This window comes from Micropterus dolomieu, linkage group LG20, assembly GCF_021292245.1.
Source record: "Micropterus dolomieu isolate WLL.071019.BEF.003 ecotype Adirondacks linkage group LG20, ASM2129224v1, whole genome shotgun sequence".
Taxonomy (NCBI): domain Eukaryota; kingdom Metazoa; phylum Chordata; class Actinopteri; order Centrarchiformes; family Centrarchidae; genus Micropterus; species Micropterus dolomieu.
In genome coordinates, this window is record NC_060169.1 from 32,471,709 (window position 1) to 32,496,786 (window position 25,078).

The 25,078-nt window shown below is 40.3% G+C and overlaps 1 protein-coding gene across 5 annotated transcripts in view; it reads left to right on the top strand.

Annotated features, from left to right (window-relative positions):
- The window catches only part of phkb (phosphorylase kinase, beta), a 108,936-nt gene that overhangs the window by 36,789 nt on the left and 47,069 nt on the right, over positions 1-25,078 (top strand). For all 5 annotated transcript variants that reach the window (XM_046032173.1, XM_046032177.1, XM_046032172.1 and 2 more), the window contains 7 exons: positions 3,937-4,000; positions 7,427-7,522; positions 9,014-9,211; positions 15,612-15,669; positions 17,159-17,236; positions 19,191-19,349; positions 19,853-19,947. In XM_046032173.1, the coding sequence (XP_045888129.1) occupies positions 3,937-4,000; positions 7,427-7,522; positions 9,014-9,211; positions 15,612-15,669; positions 17,159-17,236; positions 19,191-19,349; positions 19,853-19,947 (748 nt within the window). The remainder of the gene's footprint in view (positions 1-3,936; positions 4,001-7,426; positions 7,523-9,013; positions 9,212-15,611; positions 15,670-17,158; positions 17,237-19,190; positions 19,350-19,852; positions 19,948-25,078) is intronic.

Sequence of the window (25,078 nt, forward strand, 5' to 3'; positions counted from 1 at the left end):
CTTTTTCTTCTGTTCTCTACTTGTTATAGTTACACAGTATTAGGGGTGTGGGCTGTATTAAAAGTATCCACTGTTCTCCCATGCTCTAACACACAGTAACGATGAAATGTGTGCTGTTCTCACATTCTTCCTCTGTATGTACACATAAACAACAAGGCAGGGAAATATAAAAGGAATTTATTTTATTGTTTGGGTACATTATTGTTCAGTGTACATGTTCACATCTGAAACAAACTTTACGTGCTTGATAACTCTCCCACCCCGCAGACATCTACACGTCAATACCGATTTATATTCATAGCGGCAAGTGCTATGTAGCTCCACATAGGGGACACAGGAAGTGACATATAGCACATTCATGCGGCGTCGGAACCGCGTAGGAAATTCACAGCCGCACCGGCAGAGCTCCAGAATATGCGACTCGGCCGGCTCACGCGCGGACGCGCTTACAAGTGCGAGGGCCCGCCCAACGCTGCTTGCAGCTTTAATTAACATTGTCATTGTTATCCTGTTAGCATTACAACATTAGCATTTAGCTCAAAGCACTGTGTGCTTAAGTACAGACAAACAAAGCTGTTAGCTGTCGCGTTTAAACAATGCTCAACTGAAGAGGCCCAAAATGTGCCAAAAAATTATCCCCACACCATTACACCACAACCACCAGCCTGAACTGTTGACACAAGGCAGGTTGTTTAAGCCAAATTCTGACCCTACCATCTGAATGTTGCAGCTGAAATCGAGACTCATCAGACCAGGCTACGTTTTTCCAATCTTCTCTTGTCCAATTTTGGTGAGCCTGTGAGAATTGTAGCCTCGGTTTCCTGTTCATAGCTGACAGGAGTGGCACCCGGTGTGGCCCATCTGCTTCAAGGTTGGACGTGTTGTGCGTTTAGAGATGGTATTCTGCATACCTTGGCTGTAACGAGTGTTTTTTTGAGTTACTGTTTCTGTCATCTTGAACCAGTAAGCCCATTCTCCTCTGACCTCTGACATCAACAAGGCATTTTTGTCCATATATATATATATATATATATATATATAAGTACATGCGTCTACGTGTGCACAGGTAATTGCATTCTCGTTTGCCATTGTGTGAATGTGTGGGAGTACATGGATTGGACGGATATTGTCTGCCAATCTAGCTTTCTGATCTGGGGCCAGGTACCAAGGCATCTAACACCCCCCTGATGCACATACACACACACACACACACACACATACACCTCACCTCTATCCAACTTCAACTTGGCAGCCATTTACACAGAGGCAATCTTCCTCATCATTAGGCCGGCCACCTTCTGTGAGAATACCAGGGGCAGCGTGACCCCGGTCTGTGCCAGCATCACCTTCCCCCTCTCATCATTCCCACTGCAGCAATACAGTCCAATTGCCATTGTTTTACCTAGTGCCATAGTCTCCTTCATTGTGTCCAGCAAGCATTTTACCGACAGTGATTTACAGGAAGTGGCCAAGTTCAACACTAACCTGAATGAGAACAAATTTCCAAAATATGATTATGGCAGGGTAGACAATTCAGATTGAAACAACTTTGTAAACTATTTGTAAGGACCATATTTAGGTCACAATACCATAAGATGCTGATAACATTCATGCAAAAGAGTTTATTTTTCTCATTTTTGGTGCTGAAGTCAAACAGATTTGTCAATGTTACTACAGACTGTTGAACATTATGCATAAAACATCAAAGGTACTGTAATTAATAGGTTGAACTTTGTATCTGTTTGATTGTATCTTGCTCTGGTTTTCTTATTCATCCATTCATCTATACATCATATGTACTGTATGTATATTTATTTTATAGCACTTATTTTCGCACTTTAATTAACTCCTCCTTAAATCATGGCAGATTTACAGTAAATCAAAGCAAAAGGTCCCATACTCCTTTTAAACCAGATGCTAACATGTTGATTGATACAGTCCCCTCCAAAAGTTTTCTGACTTCATTCTGCTGCTACCATCATCAGTAACATCATCAATAAATATTAATGAGCCTGTTCCAGAAGCAGCCATGCACGCCCAAGCCATAACATGACCTCCACCAGGCTTCACAGATGAGCTTGAATGCTTCGGATCATAAGCAGTTCCTTTCTTTCTCCACACTTTGGCCTTTCCATCACTTTGCTAGAGATTAATCTTGGTCTAATCAGTCCATAACATTGTGTTGCAGAACTTTTGCGGCTCATCTCTGTACTTCTTTGCAAATTTCACTCTGGCCTTGCGATTCTTCCTGCTGATGAGTGGTTTGCATCTTGTGGTGTGGCCTCTATATTTCTGATCTCTGAGTCTTCTTCCAACAGTGGATTGTGATACCTTCACCCCTGCACTGTGGAGGTCGTTGGTGATGTCACTTACTGATGTTTCGGGGCTTTTCTTCACAGCTCTCACCATATTTCTGTCACCAACTACTGTTGTTTTCCTTGGCCGACCTGTTGGACGTCTGTTGCTCAGCACACCAGTAGTTTCTTTCTTTTTCAGGACATTCCAAATTGTTGTGCTTGCTATGTCCAATGTTTGTCCAATGGCTCTGGTCGATTTTCCTTCTTTTCTCAGCTTGACAATGGCTTGCTTTTCTCCCATAAACAGCTCTCTGGTCTTCATGTTATTTTATCCTCTTTAACAGGAAATGCAGTCTTTATAGGTTTGAACCAAGGATGAAAACTTAGACTAGTCATGCAGAGCTATTTAATGTTTGGACAATCAACCTAAAAGGCAACACCTGGGTAACAAGAAACATCTGTCAGTCACATGTTCCAATAGTTTTGCTCACTTGAAAAATGGGTGGGTTCAAACAAACGCTGATATGTCCTGAGTTGTTTAACACATCTGGATGTGAATACCAGGAAATAAAAGCTGAAATTCTGAACTCTTGTCTCATACTCATATTTTGATCTTAAACCCAAATGTCTTCTGTGAACTACAAAAACAAAGGAATTTGCCTTACTGTTTCAATACTTTTGGAGGGGACTGTACTGTATAAGGTGATAAAGTCAGTGTAGCTTGTTGCGCTGCCACCAAGTGGTCAAAAATATTATATAATATCAGATTTAATTGTTTACCTTTGACAAAAGAAAGAAACATCTTTCTGTTACAGTAGGAGTAACAGGATATTGTTATGAGCTCTACAGTGTGAGCTCATGGACTAACAGTCTAGAGCAACATTTTCATCATGCGAATCTGTCAACTGAAACTGTTGCATCATGATGCTGTTTAGGTCCTGTTTCCTAACATCGCTTTTTACCAAGCGTCATATCCCTTCTATCTCTGTGTGAGGTTCTAGCAGGCTTGCTGTCCAGTACTGGCCCTTTTGTGTGTGTGTCTCTTACGCAGAACTAGTTTCAGCAGAGCTCTTTTCCAGGATGAATCAGCCAGCCACCCTCTGTATTTTAAGCATCGATTCCGGCTTCACTAATGGTATTGAATGCATTTTGATACGTCAGCAGATCTGCCGCCAGTCACCGGCAAGTTTCCTGCAATTTTCCCCGCTACTTTTCTTTTTTTCTGTGAAAATCTTGGCAGGGTAGAAAGGAAAACAAAATGACAGTGAAATTGATTCACATTTAGTCTGCATTGCAATCACAGTAGCCAGCCAGTGTGAAATTCAGTATAAGGTTTTTATTAAAATGATCCATTATCTACAGTAGACCACAATCTCAGGAGCCTTCAGCTTTATTGAATCCTAGCAGATAGTAGTTTGAGATTGTGTGTGAAGTGGGATTCTGAATGCTTTTTTTCGGGTGGGAGGGGGGTTTCTGACAATTGAAAGATGCTTATGGTTCCTATCACTGCCTCCATTGTAGAACCACTGCTATTACTCTAATGAAATGCAAGATATCCTTTCAAATCTGCCCTACAGTGCATCACTGTCAGTGGAATCTGCCTATTGTGTGTTGTGTAATTCTCAGTGTTTCTTTGCAGCTCTGTAGGCCTGGCTAAAGCTGCACTGGAGGCCATCAATGGATTCAACCTGTTTGGAAACCAGGTATTTGGATAATTCACCAAGACAGAAGTTTATTTGTCAATTGTTTTATCGTGTCACATGTCACAAAGATTACATTTTAGGTAGACGACCTGTTGTCTAATAAAAATCTGCAGAGGCTCGTTACAGCTCAATACACAAGTGAGATATTCTTGACGTTTGCAATGCCTGTGCAAAAAATGACCCACCTCAGTAGCTTTGAATTTATGGAAAGCCATGGATGTCTTAACAAGTAGGCATCATTGGCATAATTATTACTGCTGTCATCAATGCCAGATTATTCCAGATGGATGTTTGATCATCAGGAGATGAATTTAGTTCGTTTGTGTTTGGCTCAGCAAATTGTTTGTGTTTCTACAGACTGTGATTGATGGTCGCAGTTGATGTTTGTTCCTTGTTTCCCTCCGGATCTCCCTTACGTTGTCCATTAGTGAATATGTTTCTTCTTATTTTTTTTTTTTGCTCGTGTGGAGGAAAGAAGAAACGGGGACATTCATTACACCTGCTAATGGATTGGAAAATGAAGCCCTGCACTTAGCAAGCTTCCTCCCGTATTTTCTTTTCTCCACTTGGACGTGAGCCAGTGATGGCTTCTCTGGCCATCTAAACCATCTTAACTTGAAGTACTGAGAACCTGAAGTATTGAATTATATGAGTGTATATTAAAGTCGCGGTTTGTTTTTCTCTTCTGATCACCTGCAAAATGAGGGGTTTAACTATGCCTGGAAATGGATTTTCTCATCAAGCTCAGCTTGTTGAAAGAATCAATTTATAGAGGTGTCTGCTTTATCCGTGGTGTGTGGGGCCTGTGTGTGTGTGTGTTTGTGTGGGGCCTGTGTGTGTGTGTGTGTTTGTGTGGGGCCTGTGTGTGTGTGTGTTTGTGTGGGGCCTGTGTGTGTGTGTGTGTGTGTGTGTGGGGCCTGTGTGTGTGTGTGTGTGCGTATGTGTTTTATCCAGTGTCTTGTCCCTCTGTGGAAAGGGAAGTGCTACAAGCCAGCCGGTTGCTTATTAATGATCTCTATCAATCTTGATTTCCCAGCTGACTCTCATCCTTCCAACACCAAATGTAACTCCCCCAACCCCTTTAACCGGAACATTCAGTTTATTCTGAACCCAGCTATCACATTTTACACTGGCTGCAGACTCTTGTGGGTGTTTGTCCCATTTAGTCTTTGTACTAGATGAATGGACACACAGCCTTCGGTTTCTGAAGGGGACGATGACCCCCCACCCCCTCCTTACTCACACAACGACTGCAAAGATAGTAGGTTCTCTGTGTGACAAAGTCAACTCTTTGGAAAAATTTGTTCTCACCAAGAGGAGGATCCTTCAACTTTAAAGCAAGTCATTAAATTCCTGGAGCTGTGTACACATGGCTGGACAATCAAATTCTAACAGGTTCCACTTCCTAATTCACAGCCAGTCAAGAGCACGGATGTAGTGGAGCGGACACACACCATTACTCAAGCCTGCAATCTTTTTTTCTGTATGTGGAGTGGAGTTCACTTTTCTGTGCTAACATAGTTCTTTGAATTTAATTAATGCATATCAATGCACAGAAAGCGGTGTCAAGATGGTATAGTTATGGTCCTTGAAAGTCGTATTACATATCTGCATCTTGTCAAGTGACACCTGTGACACTTACGGTTTTCTGGCCACAGATTATGGTGGCCTGTAATTAACTCTTATTTTACAGTTACATTTCCATGGTGGTATGGAGAAGTAGGAAGAAAAAGAGAGAGAAGAAAAATGCGTACCTGAAAATATTACTCATTTTTGTTTTATGTTGGCAGTTGTTTAAGACTGCAGGTCATAGTTTTCTAATTTCTAATGACAATTTTATTTCATATAATCATTTGCGGTTTTCTCTATCAATTGGTAGAGCACATCTAAATTTTTGATATTGTATTGCAGTCACTAGGTCTGAGTTCAACAATTGACAGCTTTTTAGACAGTTTTCAGGTGGCTTCCTTCCAACTGAAGCTCTCAAGTTCAAGTTTTCAAAAGTGATCATTTTTAGGCTTATTGAACAGAAAGATGTAAATAAATATAAAAACATTAAAGACTAATGTTTTTAAAACATGCTGAGATGTCTATTAATGGTAAAGATAATTTTGAAAAGGATTTCTTTATTTTTCCAGGAACAAGAAGCACTAACTTTCCTTGTATATGAAAGTCTATTGCTGTTATGCTGTGCCACCAAAACAGCTCTGAAGTCTGTACTTCATATTTAAGGACTTTTTGTTATTTTTGTATAACCATTAGTTAATCTTTTTTTTATTCTTTGATAAATCATATACATATTGACATATTTATGTTACATGTTAAATGTTTTATTTTACATTGTCCATATACAGAGATATGTCTATGAAAAATGTCTTTCCCTTTATATCCCAAATCAAAGTTAACTTTTAAATGGATATTTCACTGATTTGAGAGAGGCTCATATTTTAAAACTGTGTGGTCAGTTGAACAAATGATAGCTTTGTGTAATATATATAAAATACTTTCTGGTCTGTTGAGTTTCATTAAAAAGAAAATGGTAGCCCATTGAAAGAAAACGCAGTGAAAATAGCACACATCAAAGGCAAATACGTTGTTACATGTTCGGTGTTCTTTCACGCTGCTGTAATAACACCAGAAAAAGTTTCCCTGAGAGGGCCATTTCACAGACTGCTGGCCACTACATTGGTGGCCAGAAATCCACTGCACTATGCAAATTTCTACAGGAAAGCTTGCTGATTTGACTAAAAGCCCTGGCCGGATCTGTTTTTGGAGGGGAAAAAATGGACTTTGGCAATATTCATACATAATGCATTTGACTTACATTAGAAACTGCCTAGCAGGTCGTAGGAGTGACTCAGTTGGTTTTATGTAAGCCCTGCTGATGGATGGATGAAGTGGACTGGACCAGCTTTTTACAACCAGAATAAGGTTTGATCACTTCCTTTACTAGTATAAGCATTAACTGCCCCCCCCCCCTCCCCCATCCCTCACCCAGAGGTGTTTAAGTGCACTGGATGGACAGACTGCTTTGTAGTAGCAGCAGCACTTTGTTTTTGTACATGGGCACTTTTGAAGTGATTGGATGACTCTCGACTCATTGTTTAAGCACTCCCACATTATACTTCAAAAAATGCGTAACCCAAAAATATCCACTTGGTTTTACAGCGAAGCGAGTGTGTTTTGATGTGCGCAGGTGTGAGGTGTTATGGCTGCGGCGTTAAAGTGAGCTTTAAGTCGTTTTAGCATTTGGGTGTCAAATGTTTTTTTCTGATTATTGATGGAGGGCTTATTGTGCATCTTATTGTGAATTTCTGTGGGTGTGTGCATGTGGGGCATGAGACTGTGTGCTGTTGTTGTACCTGTAAAGGGTGAATAGTTCAGCAGTGACTGAGATGCTGTCTGTGTATGTGTTTCGTTCTGCAGGGCTGTTCGTGGTCGGTGATATTTGTGGATCTGGACGCCCACAACAGGAACAGGCAGACCCTGTGCTCCCTGCTGCCCCGAGAGTCTCGCTCACATGTGAGTCCATCTGAAATCACACACAATAAAGCATAAGATAATACCAAGGAGCACCGATGTGGCTAATCTTTACCAAAGACTAAAATACATACCTGCCACACATATGTCCAAAACTTAAAAGGTACAAACTACACACGCACGTCACTTTGTCAGTAGATATCTGTAGTTCAACAATGCCTTTCCCTCATGGTGCAGTCATTACACTATCTATACCTGTGCTATTGCTGGTTCACCGTTGACAAGAAATGGGGAAAGTGAGAGGTGGCTGCAGAGCTGTAGGAGGAGGGGAAGCTGAAAAAGGAAGGAGTGAAAAAAAGAAGTGGTACGTAGAGGAAAAGAAGGCGCAAAATCATGGCCTTCTCTCCACTCTACCACTTGCAGACACTTAAATGATCACATCTCTCTCTCTCTCTCTCTCTGCTGAATGTGTCCAGCAGAATAGCCGCCATCAGCTTACGAGGGAATGAGTGTAATTAGACGACAAGAGTGGCATTATAGCTGTATGAGATTAACATTAAGGAGCTAGAAGATAGAGTGAAATAGGGAGCGAGAGACCAACAATACTGTAGCATGATGTCAAGATAACCAAAATATCAATTTATTATCTGTATCTCGCATACTATGCCAAAAGATTGGAATTCAATATTCAATTCTAGACACATCCAGTACCTGTGCAAAATGTGTTGTGCAAGCTGAAATACCTTTTCAGCTGCCGTGGCTGTTAACATGTAGATTGGGGTTGTAAGAAGAAGTCGAAAAAAAGGAGATGGGATTGGAATAGACAGAGCAGGCTCCTCTGTGAACTGTAGAGATGGGTGCAAATAAAAAAAGATTATAATACAACATAACAGCGGCATTGGCCGCATCTTGCATTGAAATCTAGACTCTTAGCTGGTTGACAAGCTGGTTCATAGCTGTCTATGTAAGAAAGTATGTCACTGCAGTAATTGGGGACTTCAGTGCTTAGACAGCAGCTCTGGAAGCCCTTCTGTCTATTAAAAACCTTAAATATTCATAGCTGTATGCTGTGAGGCTGGAACCTAATAGCTTTCATTTTCATTGCTTAATAGAGTAACCCAAACTAAAATTAAATGAGAGAATTAGATGCCCAGTCATAATTGTTTGTCAAGACTAATAACAATACTCATTCCTAATGATTGTTCCGATTGAAATTTACTCAGACAGTCCTTGGTTTTAAATAAGGCTGCTGAAGTGTGCTGTTCATAACCAGGAGCTGTCAATCCTATGCTGGTAAAAGGCATCTACGCCTGTCTAGTACATGTATGTGACCCTTTAGAACATAAAGATGTACATGCTAAATGACTCAGAACTTATATGAAGTGACTATGAGTGACTTTGGTTAGGATTTTATTCTTATTCCTCAATTATTTTGATAGATATTGTGACCAGTCAGTGTTTCATTTCGGTGAAAAACAAAACTGTGGGCAGGGCTTATTATTTGTGTAAACAAAATATTTCTTTTACTTTCAGAACACAGATGCAGCCTTGCTTCCAACCATCAGCTATCCTGCTTTTGCAGTAGACGATGATGCCCTCTACAGTCAAACACTGGACAAGATTGTCCGCAAGCTGCGGGGCAAGTATGGCTTTAAACGCTTCCTCCGTGATGGCTACCGCACCACTAATGAAGACAAGAATCGCCGCTACTACAAACCTGCTGAAATGAAGGTAGGTGCTGGTGGGACACCTAAAGAATGTCCATATTTCTCTTTTTGTATCTGTGCTACATTTCACAGATTCTTTTCTTCATTACTCCAGCAGACAATATGCCTGCTAGACAAGACCTGGGGCCTCGTTTATAAAGGTTACTACCCACAATTGGTAAAACATATTGATTTACAGAAAAATTATATTCAGAAAAAGTTGAACATTTCTACGCAAAGATGAAATATAAAATGCACACAGATGACATATATAACATAAATTATATGCCTACCTCTAATTGTAGATATACAGAACTGTGCAAAAGTTTTAGGCAGTAAAGTAAGAATGCTTTCATATATTAAATAATATTGTAATCAATATAATCAAATAGACATGTTAATAGATTATATTTATCATTTAACAAAATACAAAGTGAGTGAACAGAAGAAAAATCAAATCAATATTTGGAGTGACCATCATTAACTGAAATAGAAACAGCTGTGTAGGAGGAATACGACTGGGTGAGGAACAGCAAAACTCAGCTTACGAAGTGAGGTTGCTGAAGATCATACACCATGGCAAGACTGAGCACAGCATCGAGACACACCGCAGCTATACTGCATCAGCAATCTCTCTCCCAGGCAGACATGCCTCAAAGAGAGGATACAGATACAAAGCAGCAAAGGATCCAGGATAGACCCCTGGGGAACCCCACTTGAGACGAAAGTAAACAGCCCCTCCTTCCATTACAGAGAATGAACTGTTAGAGAGGTATGAACAAAAACAATTTAGTAATACATCACCAACTTTACCGACAGCTTCATGTCATGGAGACTCATAAAACACTTCATGGATATCAAACCAGCGGCCATTTTGGAATACACTTGCACTTACAATACCACAAGTGTGAGACAGGTCACGAGTTGTTTTTACCTCTCTTAATTGGTTGCAATTTTACTGAGATGCCAAGGTATCACAATCAAATTTAGAGTTTAAGAATTATATAATGTGTAAAAGTGTACCCAGGGTGTATTTCAGGCAACCACTTGTTAATGCAGGGGAAAAGGCAAAGTGCCAATGGTTGGCAATGCATAAAACTTGAAAAAGTACACCTTGAAAGTGCATGAGTGTCACATTTTAAAAGTTTTTGAAGGTATAAAGGTATTTGTATATCTGTCTGTGACTTAGCCTCTCCCATTTCAAGTGTTTTAATCCTCTAGGTATTTCACCACCAATCTTTGTGTGTGTGTGTGTGTGTGTGTGTGTGTGTGTGTCTGTGTGTCCCTGTCAGTGGGTGTGCTCATGCATATATATGTATGTGAATGATCGTACATTCATTGCCCTTTCCTGAATCCCCTGTGATCCCAGCGATATGAGATGAGTGCATTCATTTCAGAATCAGCCCAGTGAGCACACAATGAGTGAATCAGAGGTTGGACTCTTAATGCTAAACAAATCATTGTATTAGCTGCAGAGCTAACCTCCCAGAATTAATGAGCCCAGAGAGGCAGATGGGGAGAGCAACAGAGCTCTGTAAGCACAAGGTCTGCTTCTATTTGGTCTTGAAGCTGTTTCACGTCTCATCCAAGAAGTCTCATCAGTTGGTGGGTCATTTCACACCATGAGTCAGTCACCTGACCTGACACTCATTCGTGGACACAGATTCATGGAGCAGTACTGGGAACTCTCCTCATAGGAGAGTAGCTAATATATATTCGAAAAGTTCATAGATTTGGAGTTTCTCAAAAATAAGGTTGCCAAAATAAGTTACCAAAGTCGCCAGTTCTAGTGTCAAAGTCACTGAGTTGGCATTGCTGACTCTGACACAACTTGATAATAATACTTTATTGTAATCACATCCTCAAAGGCTTGGTTGTTTCATGACAGCAACAGCAATGCTGTTTGAATTGCCAGACAATATTTGAGGTGGTGGCGGTGGTTCACAGGAATGGAACTGGTTTTTAACCTCCAAACTTAAAACTGCACAAATTCATAATTTAATATCAACATTGAGGAAAATGACTATGTGTAAAGTGAAAGTACTTGCTCATAGTTGGGAATCCAGAGAATTATCATCCAACCCTGTAGTTCCTCTGAGCTCTACAGCACTTTGAGAGTCTTTCAGCATGCTGATTTAGTCTGACAGACTGCAACATACTGTTTTGGTTCATCATCAGCTTTTTTTCCAGCTGCTGCACACAGCTGTTTTCAATGAAAAACCTCTCAAAATGCACTGTACACTATAGTGCCTAAGTTAGGCAGTTTTCCACCCAGTTATGCTACGTTTTGTTTAATTGGATGGATGAAATTTGTTTTGGGCAGTTTGTGATCTTTTAGGCTACTTTTTGTACCCTTTCGGTGGTTTCCTTGATAAAAGTTATCCATCTATCCATCGTCAACCGCTTATCCTGTGTACAGGGTCGCGGGGGACTGGAGCCAATCCCAGCTGACATCGGGCGAAAGGCGGGGTACATCCTGGACAGGTCGCCAGTCTGGGCTGATAAAAGTTATATTAGTTATATTCCGATAAATGACCTCCTCTCATCAGCGTAGTTCATCGGTTCAACTCAAATAACTGATATTTGATGACCAAAAAAACCAAATGTCATCTCACTTTATTTCACTTTTATTATACAATTATTAATAGAATGGGCTTTCTTTCCTATTCAAATTATAATTTGATCAAGACTTTGTCATAAAAGACATGGAAAAGCTTACTATGTTTATACAAGTGAAGACTGAAAGGTTACCGTAATGTTATTCAAAAGCCTTGGTAGAGAACTCCCCCCCCCCCCCCCCCCCCCCCCCATGTTTAGCTACACACTATGACAGGGATGCTCTGAGGCTCCTTGCCACCCTAGCAGCTAAAGACCAAGATATTTGGTTAAAAAGACTGTGCCTTTTGGAGTTTGCTATACAGCTTGTTGTGCTGCTAGGTGGCCAAAAATCAATAATGCTGTCAAATTTTTCCATAAGGTGATTGTCCTTTACAAAGAAAATGCTGCTAAGTCATTTACAAAAGCCATTGCTTGAAATATGTATTTGTTTTTCAAATAGCTATACACATAAAATATAGTTCAGCTGTGATGTGAAGGCCTTGTGGCTAGCAGTGACCTAAATTTGTATGTACCTTAGCAGGACTCGACGGATTGCTGCTCATGGCTCTCATAGCTGCTATGTGGTGTGAAAAATGTTTGAAACAATATCCCTTTTACAAAATTAGATTGCTTTTGGCTGTTCTTCTATTTGCAGAAACTTGGGATAGGTGGAGCGCTGGTACTGAAAACAGAATAACAAAGGCAGAGACGGCTGAAGTGCTTGCTTGATATGTCGCAGGGGACGCTTGTGGGGTACCAACTCTGAACCACTCGGAATATTTTGAAACTAGCTTTCTTTAATCCTGCAGCTACTATGAAACAGATACTCTAATGCTTAGAACAAGCAAACAGTATTTATTGTCTCGGTTACCTCAGACTCCATCCTGCCCCCAGTTCTACCAGCAGGCACACAGATTTATTGTGGACACTGATGCCTGTGAAGTTTAATAACTTAAATCACTCATGCTGCAATTTGCCTTGCATCTACCAACAGTAATATATGTGCTACTACGTCAGCAAATACTGCAAGTAATAAGAATCAAGTTATATAAGAGGAAACCGTGCCAGGTAGTAATATTACACAATACAGTATAGTACCACAAGATTGAAGCCCCAGGAATGAATATTGATGAAACAGCGAAATGAATTTCTTAATGTTAGGATGCACTTGCCAATTTTAGAGGTGTAATGGATTAATGACAGTACAAACACACATGACATAGTACATGACAAAAAGTAATAAGTAGAATGTTAACTCCTTTGAGTGATAAGCGAGCATGCGGAGTTATGAAATGCAGAGGGAGTGTGAGCACTGTCTGGTGAAAAAGAAGTCACAGGTAGACCAGGTCTCCCTGCAGGAGACATGGAGTGAAGTTGTTGTTGGTGTTTAAGAGGGAACTCACAGCAGAGCAGACGTCTGTGCTCCCTGTCTGTTTACCATTGACAGAGAGCAGCAGCCTGTGTGATAGACAGTTTTACCAATCAGTCGAGCTGCTCAAGCACAAACCACCAGGGATCCCTGCCTCGACAGGCCAAAAAGCACAGACCTCACTGGGTGACTGCCTTAGCTCTCCCTTTCTCTCTTTTATGCTCCCCCCCTCTAAATAAACCCTCCTCCGCCTCTGTTTATGCACCTTCTTTTCTTTCATTTTCCTCTCTTTCCTCCCTCTCTCACCACCCTGTCAGCTACTAAATTGCGTCTCATCTCTGCTGAAACGCAGTTTGAAGCCATGCAAACCTGCATAATCTCAGGGTGCAGATATTAACCGTTTAAAGAAATCCATTCAGGCCTACAGACAGTAGGATCTGCTCGGTGACAGTGAATGCAGCTCTCACGAGTATTTGTGTGTTCCAGCCCTGCCAGCCATTTTTTATTGCATTAAGATGTAATCTCTGTTATCTTCTGTCGGTGTGGAGATTATTAAAAAAGATAAGGGACCAAGATAATCAGGATTAATGACATTTATAGTTAGATAAATGGCTAAAATGCGCACACACTCTCTCACTCACACACAAACATTTTGTAATGATGAATTTTAGAGAGGCTAATAAAAATCTGGAGTTTGCATCTTTTTACAATCTGACCTTGATGATTTGTAGGGTGTATATAAATGTGGTGATGCAGAAAAGGGTTATTCTACTATGAAGATGTACTCATGTTTGTGTTGATCCTCTTTAGGCGAGCATAAACAAGACGGGTTGAATTATTGGAATCAATATCTCTGTCATTTGACTTGACTGTCTTCGCTACATGTGACTTGTAACCACATGACTTGAGAAGGTTTGTGTATGTGTCGTGACACTACACATACACACGTGGTGTGTGTGATCTATGATAGGATTTCTGGTTGAGAAAGATTTCAGAGAATAATCCAACAAAATGATGGTGTTTGTGTCAATGCGAGTGTTTTTTCTGGAAAATTCCCTCCAGCTGCTGCCACATGCTGGCTTTTTTTTCTCACGACACTAACGCATACACTCATCGCTTACTCATTCATATCGATCAGTTGGTCGATTATTTAGTCGATCAGTCAATGATAGATTGCAACGTGTTTATGAGGGAGATGTTTAATTAAACAACAAACCTGAATAAATTAGTGGAGAAACATAACAAATGCACACTTCTTCCATACAGTGAATGGTTTTATGGATATGAAAATTATGTAAATCACATGCTATGGCCTTCATACCAAATCACATCCCAACTGAACACCCACTGGAACTTTTGAAGTATTATAAAAACCCCAAATGAGGGATTATATTTTAAGAGAATATTGACTATTGACGAATATTGACACTGACATGGTGAATCTATGCCAAGTTGCTCTGAAGCCGGATCTGGTGGCTAATCGTGGCCCAACACCTTACTAAGGATGCTTTCACACCTGAAGTTCGGTTCACAAGGAAAAAACTGATAATTTGTTGCCTCTTAGGTCTGCTCCAGTTCATGTTCACAGTGGCATTACAAACTAAACAGAGGTGAAAATATGAAGTCATATGGACTGACAGCTACCCCATTGAAGCCTTTCCCAGCTTCCAGCGTGTTTACCTATCGTCTCGCGTACCCATTACTAAGGAATAATAAAGCGAGTGAAACCCAGCAACCACATAGGAAATATCACCCCATTTCATCATGGCACAAAATCACTCAATTTTTTTGTGCTCTATAATTGTTTTCCTCTGTCCTGGCTAAATAAACCAAACTACAGATGTGAAAGTGACCTCAGACTCTTTATGTTGGTCTCTACTATAATTTGTCACCCATTTGCATGGTACACTACATGCATACAAGTGTTGCTTTTTTGTACTTTACTAAAGTAAAGAGTATTTTTGATGCATGTGTTTATAAAGTGTCCATCTAAAACCTTCATTCCTCACATTAGAGTCAGCACAGTTCTGCATTGCAAGTGTGCAGATTTTGTACATTTAATTCAAATGTATATGTTTTCTAATTTCAAGTGTCATAACATAGCAGATACAATAGACAATAGATTTTTTTGTTGAATTGTTGGAACTCTGGGGCCTAAGCCAAACTGTTACCTATAGACCTAAAATGGTCTATAAGTAACATCCTCAATGTCATCCTCAAAACAAACAGCAGAACTGTACTTGAATTTGAGAAAATGACCTTGCAAAGAAGCATTATTATTCCTCTCTTTTTGGTTTTCATTCACAGTGTCATGTCGCCTGTATCTTTTACCTGTGCCATGCTGTTCCATATTCAGTGCTGCTAAAGTTCAGCCATCCCCTGCTTTAAAGTCACTTTGCCTCTGTCTTCTTTCTGAAATGGAAAAGCAATAACTCCTCCTCTCTCTGTCTCTCCCCAGCTTTTTGATGGAATCGAGTGCGAGTTTCCCATGTTCTTCATCCACATGATGATTGACGGTAAGCCTTGTTCTATCCATTGCTGTTGTGATGATGTATGTATATATATATTTAATATTTTTTTAAATCACTCTCTGGCCAGTTTACACTCCACTGACTAACCAACAATCTGATTAAAGGCCTGTTTATTTATGGGACCATAAAAACCAACAGCTCAAAAAGCATAAATTGTACATTAAACTGATCCAAACAGCGAAAACTAAGACAAAAACAAAGTAACAACTAAAATAAGGCTCTAAATAAAATGCTCAAAAAAATATTGTCTACCTACTATACAAAACTTACATTAATGTACAGTGACAGCACCACAAAAAGGTTCAGTTTTCTGAAAACCTACAGAACATATTTTGGGGGACATTTTAACATGATCATGTCATTTACATTTACCTGACTGGTGCATCAGTTGAGCAAAAGAAAAGCAGAGGCTGTTAGATGTTATGTAGAGTTATTTGGTAAAAATGCAAATTGCTTTTCAGTCTGATTATAATGTTTTTCATTGGTAAAGCACACAACAGTGCTTGAGGATTAAAGCTGCACTAATGACTGTGTGATGTGACAAAACCACTGATAATTCTCACCTGACTTTGCAGTTCCCCTCAGCTTAATGACATTTTAGCGTCTTTCAGCAAATTGTTTTAGTTTTATGGACAAAGTTAGCGACGAACATAGTGAATGTAGTGGAGCATTTTGCAGCTAAATCCCCAGTGGTGCAGAAATTACTTTCAACATGGGGCAATGAAGAAACATGTCAAAAATGTATTTTAATTGATTACTTCTGACAGAAATACATTCTATTAAACATCTAGTACTTGTGTACTGACAAAAAGTAAACAGGATATGCGGTGCTGCTGCTGCTGCTCACAAATGCTCCGGGATGCTTCTGTTGGTGCAGTTGTACGGCTGTGATAAGCCATTTCCAATTTACAGAGCACCACGTTGTTGGGTCTCTATCTAAAATACTCTCAAATACCCACTCAGAGGGAATCCCTGCATGGACCGATTTAGTGACGCACGTCATGCAAATCGATGTATTTTTTGATATCGATTGCGTCGATGAATCGCCCCAGCCCTACTGTTAACATGCATGCGCGCGCACACACACACACACACACACACACACACACACACACACACACACAGAGACATCTGCAGAAATATACATACAGATGCACACAAACATACAAAGATGGGAAAACATGGGCTTATATGTACTTCTAGATAAAAACCTCACACACCGTCACTCCACTCATAGATACATACAGAAAGTACAGCAACTACTGCTTATTTCCTTAATATAACTCAGACTATTTAATTGTATAGATTTGTATAGAATGTACATGCTGAATGTTGTAGTAGACTAACTGTGTAGGTTAAAATAGTTTCATCCATAAGTATCATTAATGTTTGTGCTCATGCATGCATTTGTGTGCGTGTGTGTGTGCGTGTGCGTGTGTGTGTGTGTGTGTGTGTGTACGTACTTGTGTTGCAGGGGTGTTCAGAGGAAATAAAGCTCAGATCAAAGAATACCAGGACCTCCTTGAACCCATCATCTTCCAGTCTTATGAGGGTGAGTAGTCACATAAATACACACACACACACACACACACACACACACACACAAATGCTGGGACAGATGGATGCGGAAAATTACAACACCTGTATATCTTTATCTGATCACTGTGGTTTGTTTTGGAGCTTCTGCCTCTGTTCGCTCTCCCTGTAGCACTGAAAACATTTCTCTTATTAAATCGCGTCATTCATATTCATACACCACACACTGTGACTGAAGGCTCACAGAGGCGTTACATTCAAATGAACTCAGCCTTTCCTCATGAGCAAAGAAACTGGCTTCTATATTCACCTGCACCCATTGCTGTGAGGGGAGACAGTCAAATGATAGCGACATCAAGAGCTTCGGGTTTCCATTGATTCCTTCATAATAGAGCAGGAATAATTGTTTAGAAAGGATTATGAAGTTGCTCCTGATGTCTCCACAGTTCCTATGTACTGGTTTAATAATAATTTGGCTGGGTTTTAAAGGATAACATAAGTGTCCTTTTTTCTCTTTCACAGTTAAAGCCCTTGAAAAGTCTAAACCCATAAATGCATTTGCTGCTGTCAGAAGCTGCTATTGTGTGTTCTGCTGCAGGTTCGCCCGATCTCCCGGGAGTCACGGGCTCCCATTGTTTTGATGAAACATAGACACGGACAGGGTAACGCTCTGGGAGACACGCTGCTGTACTGTGGTGAATGGGCAACATTGACTAGAGATGTACCATCCTTTGAGTCAGTATTTTTCTGTGAAGTGGGTTAGGTTTAAAGTGGACCACACTTTCAGGAGAAGGTAGAGAAAAATTGCACGTTTTGTACAAGTTCAAAGATTGCCGCCAGGGAAGTCTGTCAGATACAAACACATACGCAATTTATGTACCCCTACTATTTGTACCTTAGCTATAATTATACCCGTGAAGTGACCAAAATGTAGCAATGGAAAAAGTGAATAAGTCACGATGTACATGAATGTACATGTGGCTGAGATCCCAACTCTCTCTCCCCTTTTCCTGTCTGTCTTCAGCTTCACTCTCCAATAGGCACCCCCAAAATAATAATAATAAAAAAGCCGCAGAGAAATCATGATATCTGTGTGGGGCGATCAGTAGACTTAACCTTCCTCAAATTAATACATGAAACAAACATAAATGGCAGATTTCCATTGTGTTTTCTACATTGTTTATCACTATTTGATATTTGACTGGTGCTCATTTAATGACATCATCTTGTTGCGCCCTTGTCTCCTGCAGCGGTTTCATTGCACCACCAGTTGTTTATCTTGATGAACCAACTCTTAATAATGCCATAACGGTAGCAGACATACATTGAAATTTGCGCTACATTAGGATGGAAAGCTAGCTAGTGTACACCAGCATCCCAAACATAAACACATCTGTACAGAATTTTGAACTTTGTCTTTGACTTTGTGTTGGCGAGAGTTTTTTTCTACCGCTCTGAGCACCATTATTAGTGTGTTGCCTTCACTGACTTTAGTGGCTGTACCTTTAAATTCAGATAGAACTGGTACAAATGATTACCCTAAGCAATCAGAAACTACCTGTATAAATGCACTTTTTGCAATAGTGCACTAATGCAGTACCTTTGTGTGAATATTTTTTTTTACATACACCTGTGTTTTTCATCAGCCGTCCAGGTAAATAAAAAATACCCCAGTTTCTTTGAAGTTCGGTGGCAGCTATTGAGCAGAGCCCCTATCAATGGTCGACTCACAAGTTAGAATGTGAAGATGCTCTCCTTAAGTAGAAAATTTATTTAAAGATTGTACACACATAAACTGTATAAGCACTGTGTGAAATTGTTGCTACATACTGTGTGCGTCACCACTGCAGTGTTATAGAAGTTCCTGTAACCACAGGAGTGAAGCGCAGATTGTTCTCTCTCCAAAAGTAACACGTGTCCAGGGAAGGTGCGGTCTACACAATACTCACAGTCTTCGTCTCTCACGCCAGGCCATGCTGTGATCCCTAAATACTACTACGTACCGGCTGACTTTGTGGAGGCGGAGCAGAACAAGCATGGAAGCCAGAAGCGTTTCCCTAGCAACTCTGGCCGTGATGGGAAGCTCTACCTGTGTGGTCAGGCCCTTTACTACATCGCCAAGCTACTGGGTATGCCTGTGTGTATGTGTGTGTGCTTTGGTATGACGCTCTGAACCCAATCTTTCTGTTCAAATGTCAGGCTGTAGGTTCATTAATATTGCAAAACTAATATCACCTTGAGGTCGTATTTGAGGAGCTTTATTATACCACGTAATATGTGTTATGAATTGTCAAAAAATCTGTTCATTTTTTTAATTATTCATGATTATCTAATCATAGCAAATATTGCTTATTTCTTCACTGATATGAATCCATGGATGCAGTTTCATTTATCCTTTGTGTGTGTATGCGTGTCTGTCTGTGTGTAAATAATGAGAAATTAATTTATTTGTCTTTCTTTTTTTACACTTGCTGTCTTGTCTATGTGGGCGTTTTTTTATATGCATATTAATGTTTTTTTTTCATGTCTGCCTGTGTGTGTGTGTGTGTGTGTGTGTGTGTGCGCGCGCGTGCGTTCGTGTGTGTGTGTGTGTGCGTGTGTGTGCGTGCGTGCGTGCGTGCTCACATTCCAGTGGATGAGCTGATCAGCCCTAAAGATATTGATCCCATCCACCGCTACGTGCCCCACCAGGACCAACGCAACGTCAGCATGCGATACTCCAATCAGGTAATCACGTGGCTCTCATCTGAACCCTGCGCACTTATTTCATATTGAGCACTCATATATGGGCATTCATTCTCAGTGTAACTTTGAATTTAAGTGGTCTTCGTTAAGCTGCGCTCACCCTTGTAAATATGACTTATCCAAGCATTTAAGTGGTTTTGGCCTGAAGCAATAACAACATACACGGTAAAAAAAAAAATCTACTGACTGCTGTTTTATTTTAGAATTCAAGTAGGACTAAGTGCTTTATACCGTAGATGCAGATTGCCCACTCACCATGATTAAAAAAAATTTTTTATGTTTGTAATTTATATAGTTTATCCAAGGAGGACAACTTAGAAGTGTACATAAGGTATAATAGCAGACATGTTGTGCAGTAACTGAGCTAGCAGTTTTGAAGTCCAGGATGCTTGAAATTAGCTTTTTTTGAATGCTTCACACACATTCAATTTCAGAACAGCACTGCAACCCACTCTACACAACATATTAAGACTGTCTTTTGTAGCGGTGATCTGTATCACCTTGTACTCTGTCTACTTGCTTTGTTGTAGTTCTTTCAAAAGTCCTGCTTTCTCACCGTAGCGTTAGTTTAATTGAAAATCCACCTTCACTCAAGTGTCAGAAAGGCTTTTAGTTAGAGTTAAAGTTAGATTGTTGCATTGTTCTCTTCGGGCTTTTTATTCTCATTCTTTAAATTGGCCTCACTAGAGGTTAATTAGAACAACAAACAAACACCTTCATGAGAGGTGCCAGTTACTGTCATCAGAAATAGACATCTGGCAGCCAATTGGAGTCAAGCATTTTCAGTGGCCATGGTATAAAGAAAAGCCTCTCACCGCAAACAGTCAGGAAAAAAGATAATTCAAAAAAAAATTTATAACAGTACTAGCAATTTCATAAAGGGCAAGAGCCAACACATGTTTAAGAAGAATATCACTCTTTTTTTTATATCCACTCAGTGGAGTTGGATTTATACTTGATGTAAGGGGTGAACCGCAAATGCCCACGGTGAAGGTTTTGATTTATAGTTCAGTGTCAGATGTCACTCATTGATGCCACCCCCGCAACACCAGGCGAGTGAATCGTATGAGATCAGGCTGTATCGTGCTTTAATATTATTCCCCACAGTAACAATGTTTAACAACTCCACCTCATGCAATTCCCACATCAAATATGAAAAAACTCCCACTACTCAATCCTGCTTACCACTTTGTTGTTTTAATTACAATTCACCCATCGACACCTAGACAGCAGAGGCCATCCTTTTTTACCTTGCCAAGGGCCAGTCTTGCAGACACGGATTAAAAAGCCAGTCCATTTCCTCTACAAACTGCCTCTGAATGGTTGAATCATGTCTGAGGTTTAATCCATATGTGGGACGGCCGGCAGCTCTGTGGATCACACAGATGAAGGGTAGAGATGCGTATACAACGGCCTGATGTTCATTCTCTTTGCTGTGCTGTGTGGATTGATAAGTCCCAATCTGTCTGTGGAATTTTGTTTTTGGAGCTCGGCTGATAAGGTGGTGCTAGAGCATGGCGCACAAAAGAGGATATGTCTGCAGAGGTATGATGAACCCCAGACTGAATCAAATAGTTTGCAGGGAGAACGATCAGCAGGAAGAACAAAGACAGAGAGAAATGAAAGAAAAAGCCAGAGATGGAAAAGAGCATGTCAGCCAGCCGAAAATCTTTGTGGAGAGATAGAACAAGACATTTGCCTCGAAGAGGTACAAATGTCATTATTACTCTCTAGCGTATACTGATACTCTTATAATACACGGAAAGCCAACTCTGTGAGTGACTAGAATTGGGATTCACTTAAAGGTTTTGACATTTATCAGCTGTGTATAGACATTTCTCACCTCGTTGTTCGCTGTGCTATATTATTGTAGAAATAAGTGGTTTTAGATTTTCAAACTCATACAAGGAGACTATTGTGGTTTCGCTTCCATTTCACTTTGCAGCTGACAATAACAGAGCTCCAACAGTTGCTATGTTAATTGAGAAACCAACCAACTGTAAATGTTTAAGGGTGCCTTGTAGTTAATGAAGTCTTGTTGGTTTGTAATCAGTGGTTACCAACCTTGTTTTGTCGGATGTACCCCCACAGCCCTGTCGGATTTATGTACATCACTTCTTCGTCACCAACCTCCAAATGAGTTCATGTAAAGTGAATTGAGTTTGAACTGCTTATTATTTAAAAGGTTGATATGATAGTGGATTTATCAGTCTTTATAACTACAATCCTGCGATGAATTGGCGACCTGTCCAGGGTGTACCCCACCTTTCCCCGATGTCAGCTGGGATTGTCTCCGGCCCCTCATGACCCTGTATGCAGGATAAGCGGTTGACGATGGATGGATGGATATAACTCCAATTTTAGTGGCAAAAGTTACGTTTCAACCTTTTATCCATTACTTTTAGCTAATAATTTCAATAGATTTTCTCATTACTATTAGCTATTTCAGGCATTTATCTATTACTTTAAGCTGACTAGTTCAACTGTTCCATTGTGTCCATTCATTTTAGTTAATAATTTTTATTGTTTATCAGTTACTATAGCGGTTAGTAGCTATCTAATTTAACCATTTATCCATTACTTTCAGCTAACTGTTTCAACTTCTCTGCTCTTGTGCTAACTAGTTTTCAGACACTCATGTCACAACATGTGGTGTTCAGGTGTTGTAGTGGACTCAATGCATGGATATATTTTTCTTTAGATCTTTAGTTGAGATCAAAAAGACACCTGTTTCAGTATTGCCACTGTTGAATGTCAGCATCTCAGCATCAGTTTACTTGTATAACCAGATGCCGTGTGATATTTCTCTGTAGGAAAACAGAATGAATATATGCAGCTCCATTGTGCTGGCAGCATGTTTTTTTTATGAATTCAGCTTCCAAACTAGTATGCAGTGTGAGCAAAGCCTGACTACCCTCAGTTAGGCTGCATATTTTGTTAAGATTACTTTTATCACAATAACACTTTGTCGAAACTGGATTTGTAGGCAGCATGACAGCTCGCTGCCCGTCCTCTAATGGTAGCGGGCGCCGCTCTGCGTGCAGGCCATCAACAAAAGCCTGTCAAATTTAGTTTGATGTTTTCAGCCACATGCAGTCTAAATAAATGTGAGTGCGAGTGCATGGTTTTACCTCACTCATTTTGGAGAAAATTGAGAGCCCCGTGGTTTGCTGTCACGGTGATGAGGCACTATCTTTTCATGGCCATTTGAAATTTTAGTAATTCTGGTTCCGCACAACTTGTTAATGAGGTTATTGAGGAGCTGACAAGTTGTTACTGAAGTTAATGCAAACTGTTAAGGCTAACTGGGTGTGCTCAGTTTCATTAGTGGACAGAGTGGTCAGATGGGATGACAAATCCAACCTACCCACTGCGGCATCAAGGTAAATGTTTCAAACTGTTTTGCAGTATAGTCACATAGGCCATTGTTTAAGGCACCGAAGGGTGGAGGCCAAATACAAAAAAGGGGGAGAAGATCGTTTGGCGCACATTAAGCCATTGAGCCTGACTCCATTTTTATCTTCTCAGAGTCATAACTCAGACACATACAAAACCCATATACATATTGCCATAATCAGCACAACTTACACTTTCCAGATATGGTGATTACTCCCCACGTCAGTTGCAGACTTCCAAAAGAATTCATAGAAAAAAGACACTACTTATAACACCAGATGTAGCCTCATAACGATCTTGTTTAGACTCTATCTTCAGTATCAAAAGTCTCTAGTGATTGTTGTCTGTATGTCTGTGGTTAGTTACAGTGCAAATAGGAACCTTTTTATGCAGATTGATTTAGCAGATTCATCAAAATAAAGGAAGCTCTAAGTGGGGCTACAACACAGATGTATTAATGGATAATTTAAATATTTTTTTTAAACCTTTCACATATTCTGTGGAGCAGATGGCTTCTGCCGGCAGCTGCAATTTTGTGCGTCAAAATTACGTCCAGAGTAGTGCTTCTTTTTGCCACTGACTGGCTCAGACAACTGTTGTCATGTGTCTGACAACATCACGGAGTCACTCGTAGGGATCCCTTCCATGATGTTGTCAGACACCTTGTTAGTCCACCAGATAGTTGCTAACCATGTCTTTCTGCTGTTTGAAGCTGAGCAGGTAGTGTACAGTGGGTTTGACAGCTTTCTTTGTGACACGTTTGAATTTATTTTTTACAGCCAAGAATTTCAGTGTTGCCACATACAAAACAACAGGAATAGTTGTGCTGTGCATGTTATTTAAAAAGTCAAGGAAATGAGTTGATGTGATGGAAGTCGTTTACTTTCTAGGTACTATGATTTGAAAGGAAGAACATCATTTCAAATGCAGGTGTTGCATCTTCTTTCTTGAGAATTCAGTAAATCTCAGAAAACACCTTCCATTGCTAGACCGAGTTTTTAAGCAGCACCGCCTGATGTAAAGAGTATTTATTTCCCTGGAAGACGTGATTGCAGCAAATCAACAGACTTTCAGTTTCAGAGCACGCTTGTATCCTGCCCTCAGCCAGAGGAAATTAGATGTGGTTGTTTATTTATGTGGCTGGTGCTAAGCTCAGCGCCTTGCAGGGTCAATTGGTCAAACAAATTGTAGACTTCATTCTTCATCCCCTCTATCCTCCACTGCTTCTCTCAACCCTGTCCTTTTTTCTTCTGCTTTATACCACCTCTCTCTGGCTCTGAGTCTTTAATTTTTATCTCTTATGTTTACTTCTGTAATTCTTTCACGCACACCTTTTCTGTCTCATCTATATGCTTAGCTAACACATTGTGTCTGCAGAGAAAAAATGGGAAAAGAAAAGGGAAAAGTAGGGGAAGGCCTTTGCACTTTTTTTTTGATTACTATTTTGTGTTTTAAGCAAGAAATTGTGTGTGCGCGTGTGTGTGTGTGTGTGTGTGTGTGTGTGTGTGCGTGTGTGTGTGTGTGGTAGCTGTCTTGTTGCCTCTGCATCATTGACATCCAGTGTTTGGTTTGCAGGCTGGAAAGGCACATGGGCGTGCTGGGCTTTCACATATAGTTAAGGCTTGATTTGTACGCCCCCCCCCCATCTTCCTCTGTGTATGCGTATAATTTGCTTTCCATTTTGTGTATCCCAAAAAAACAAAAACAACTTGCATGT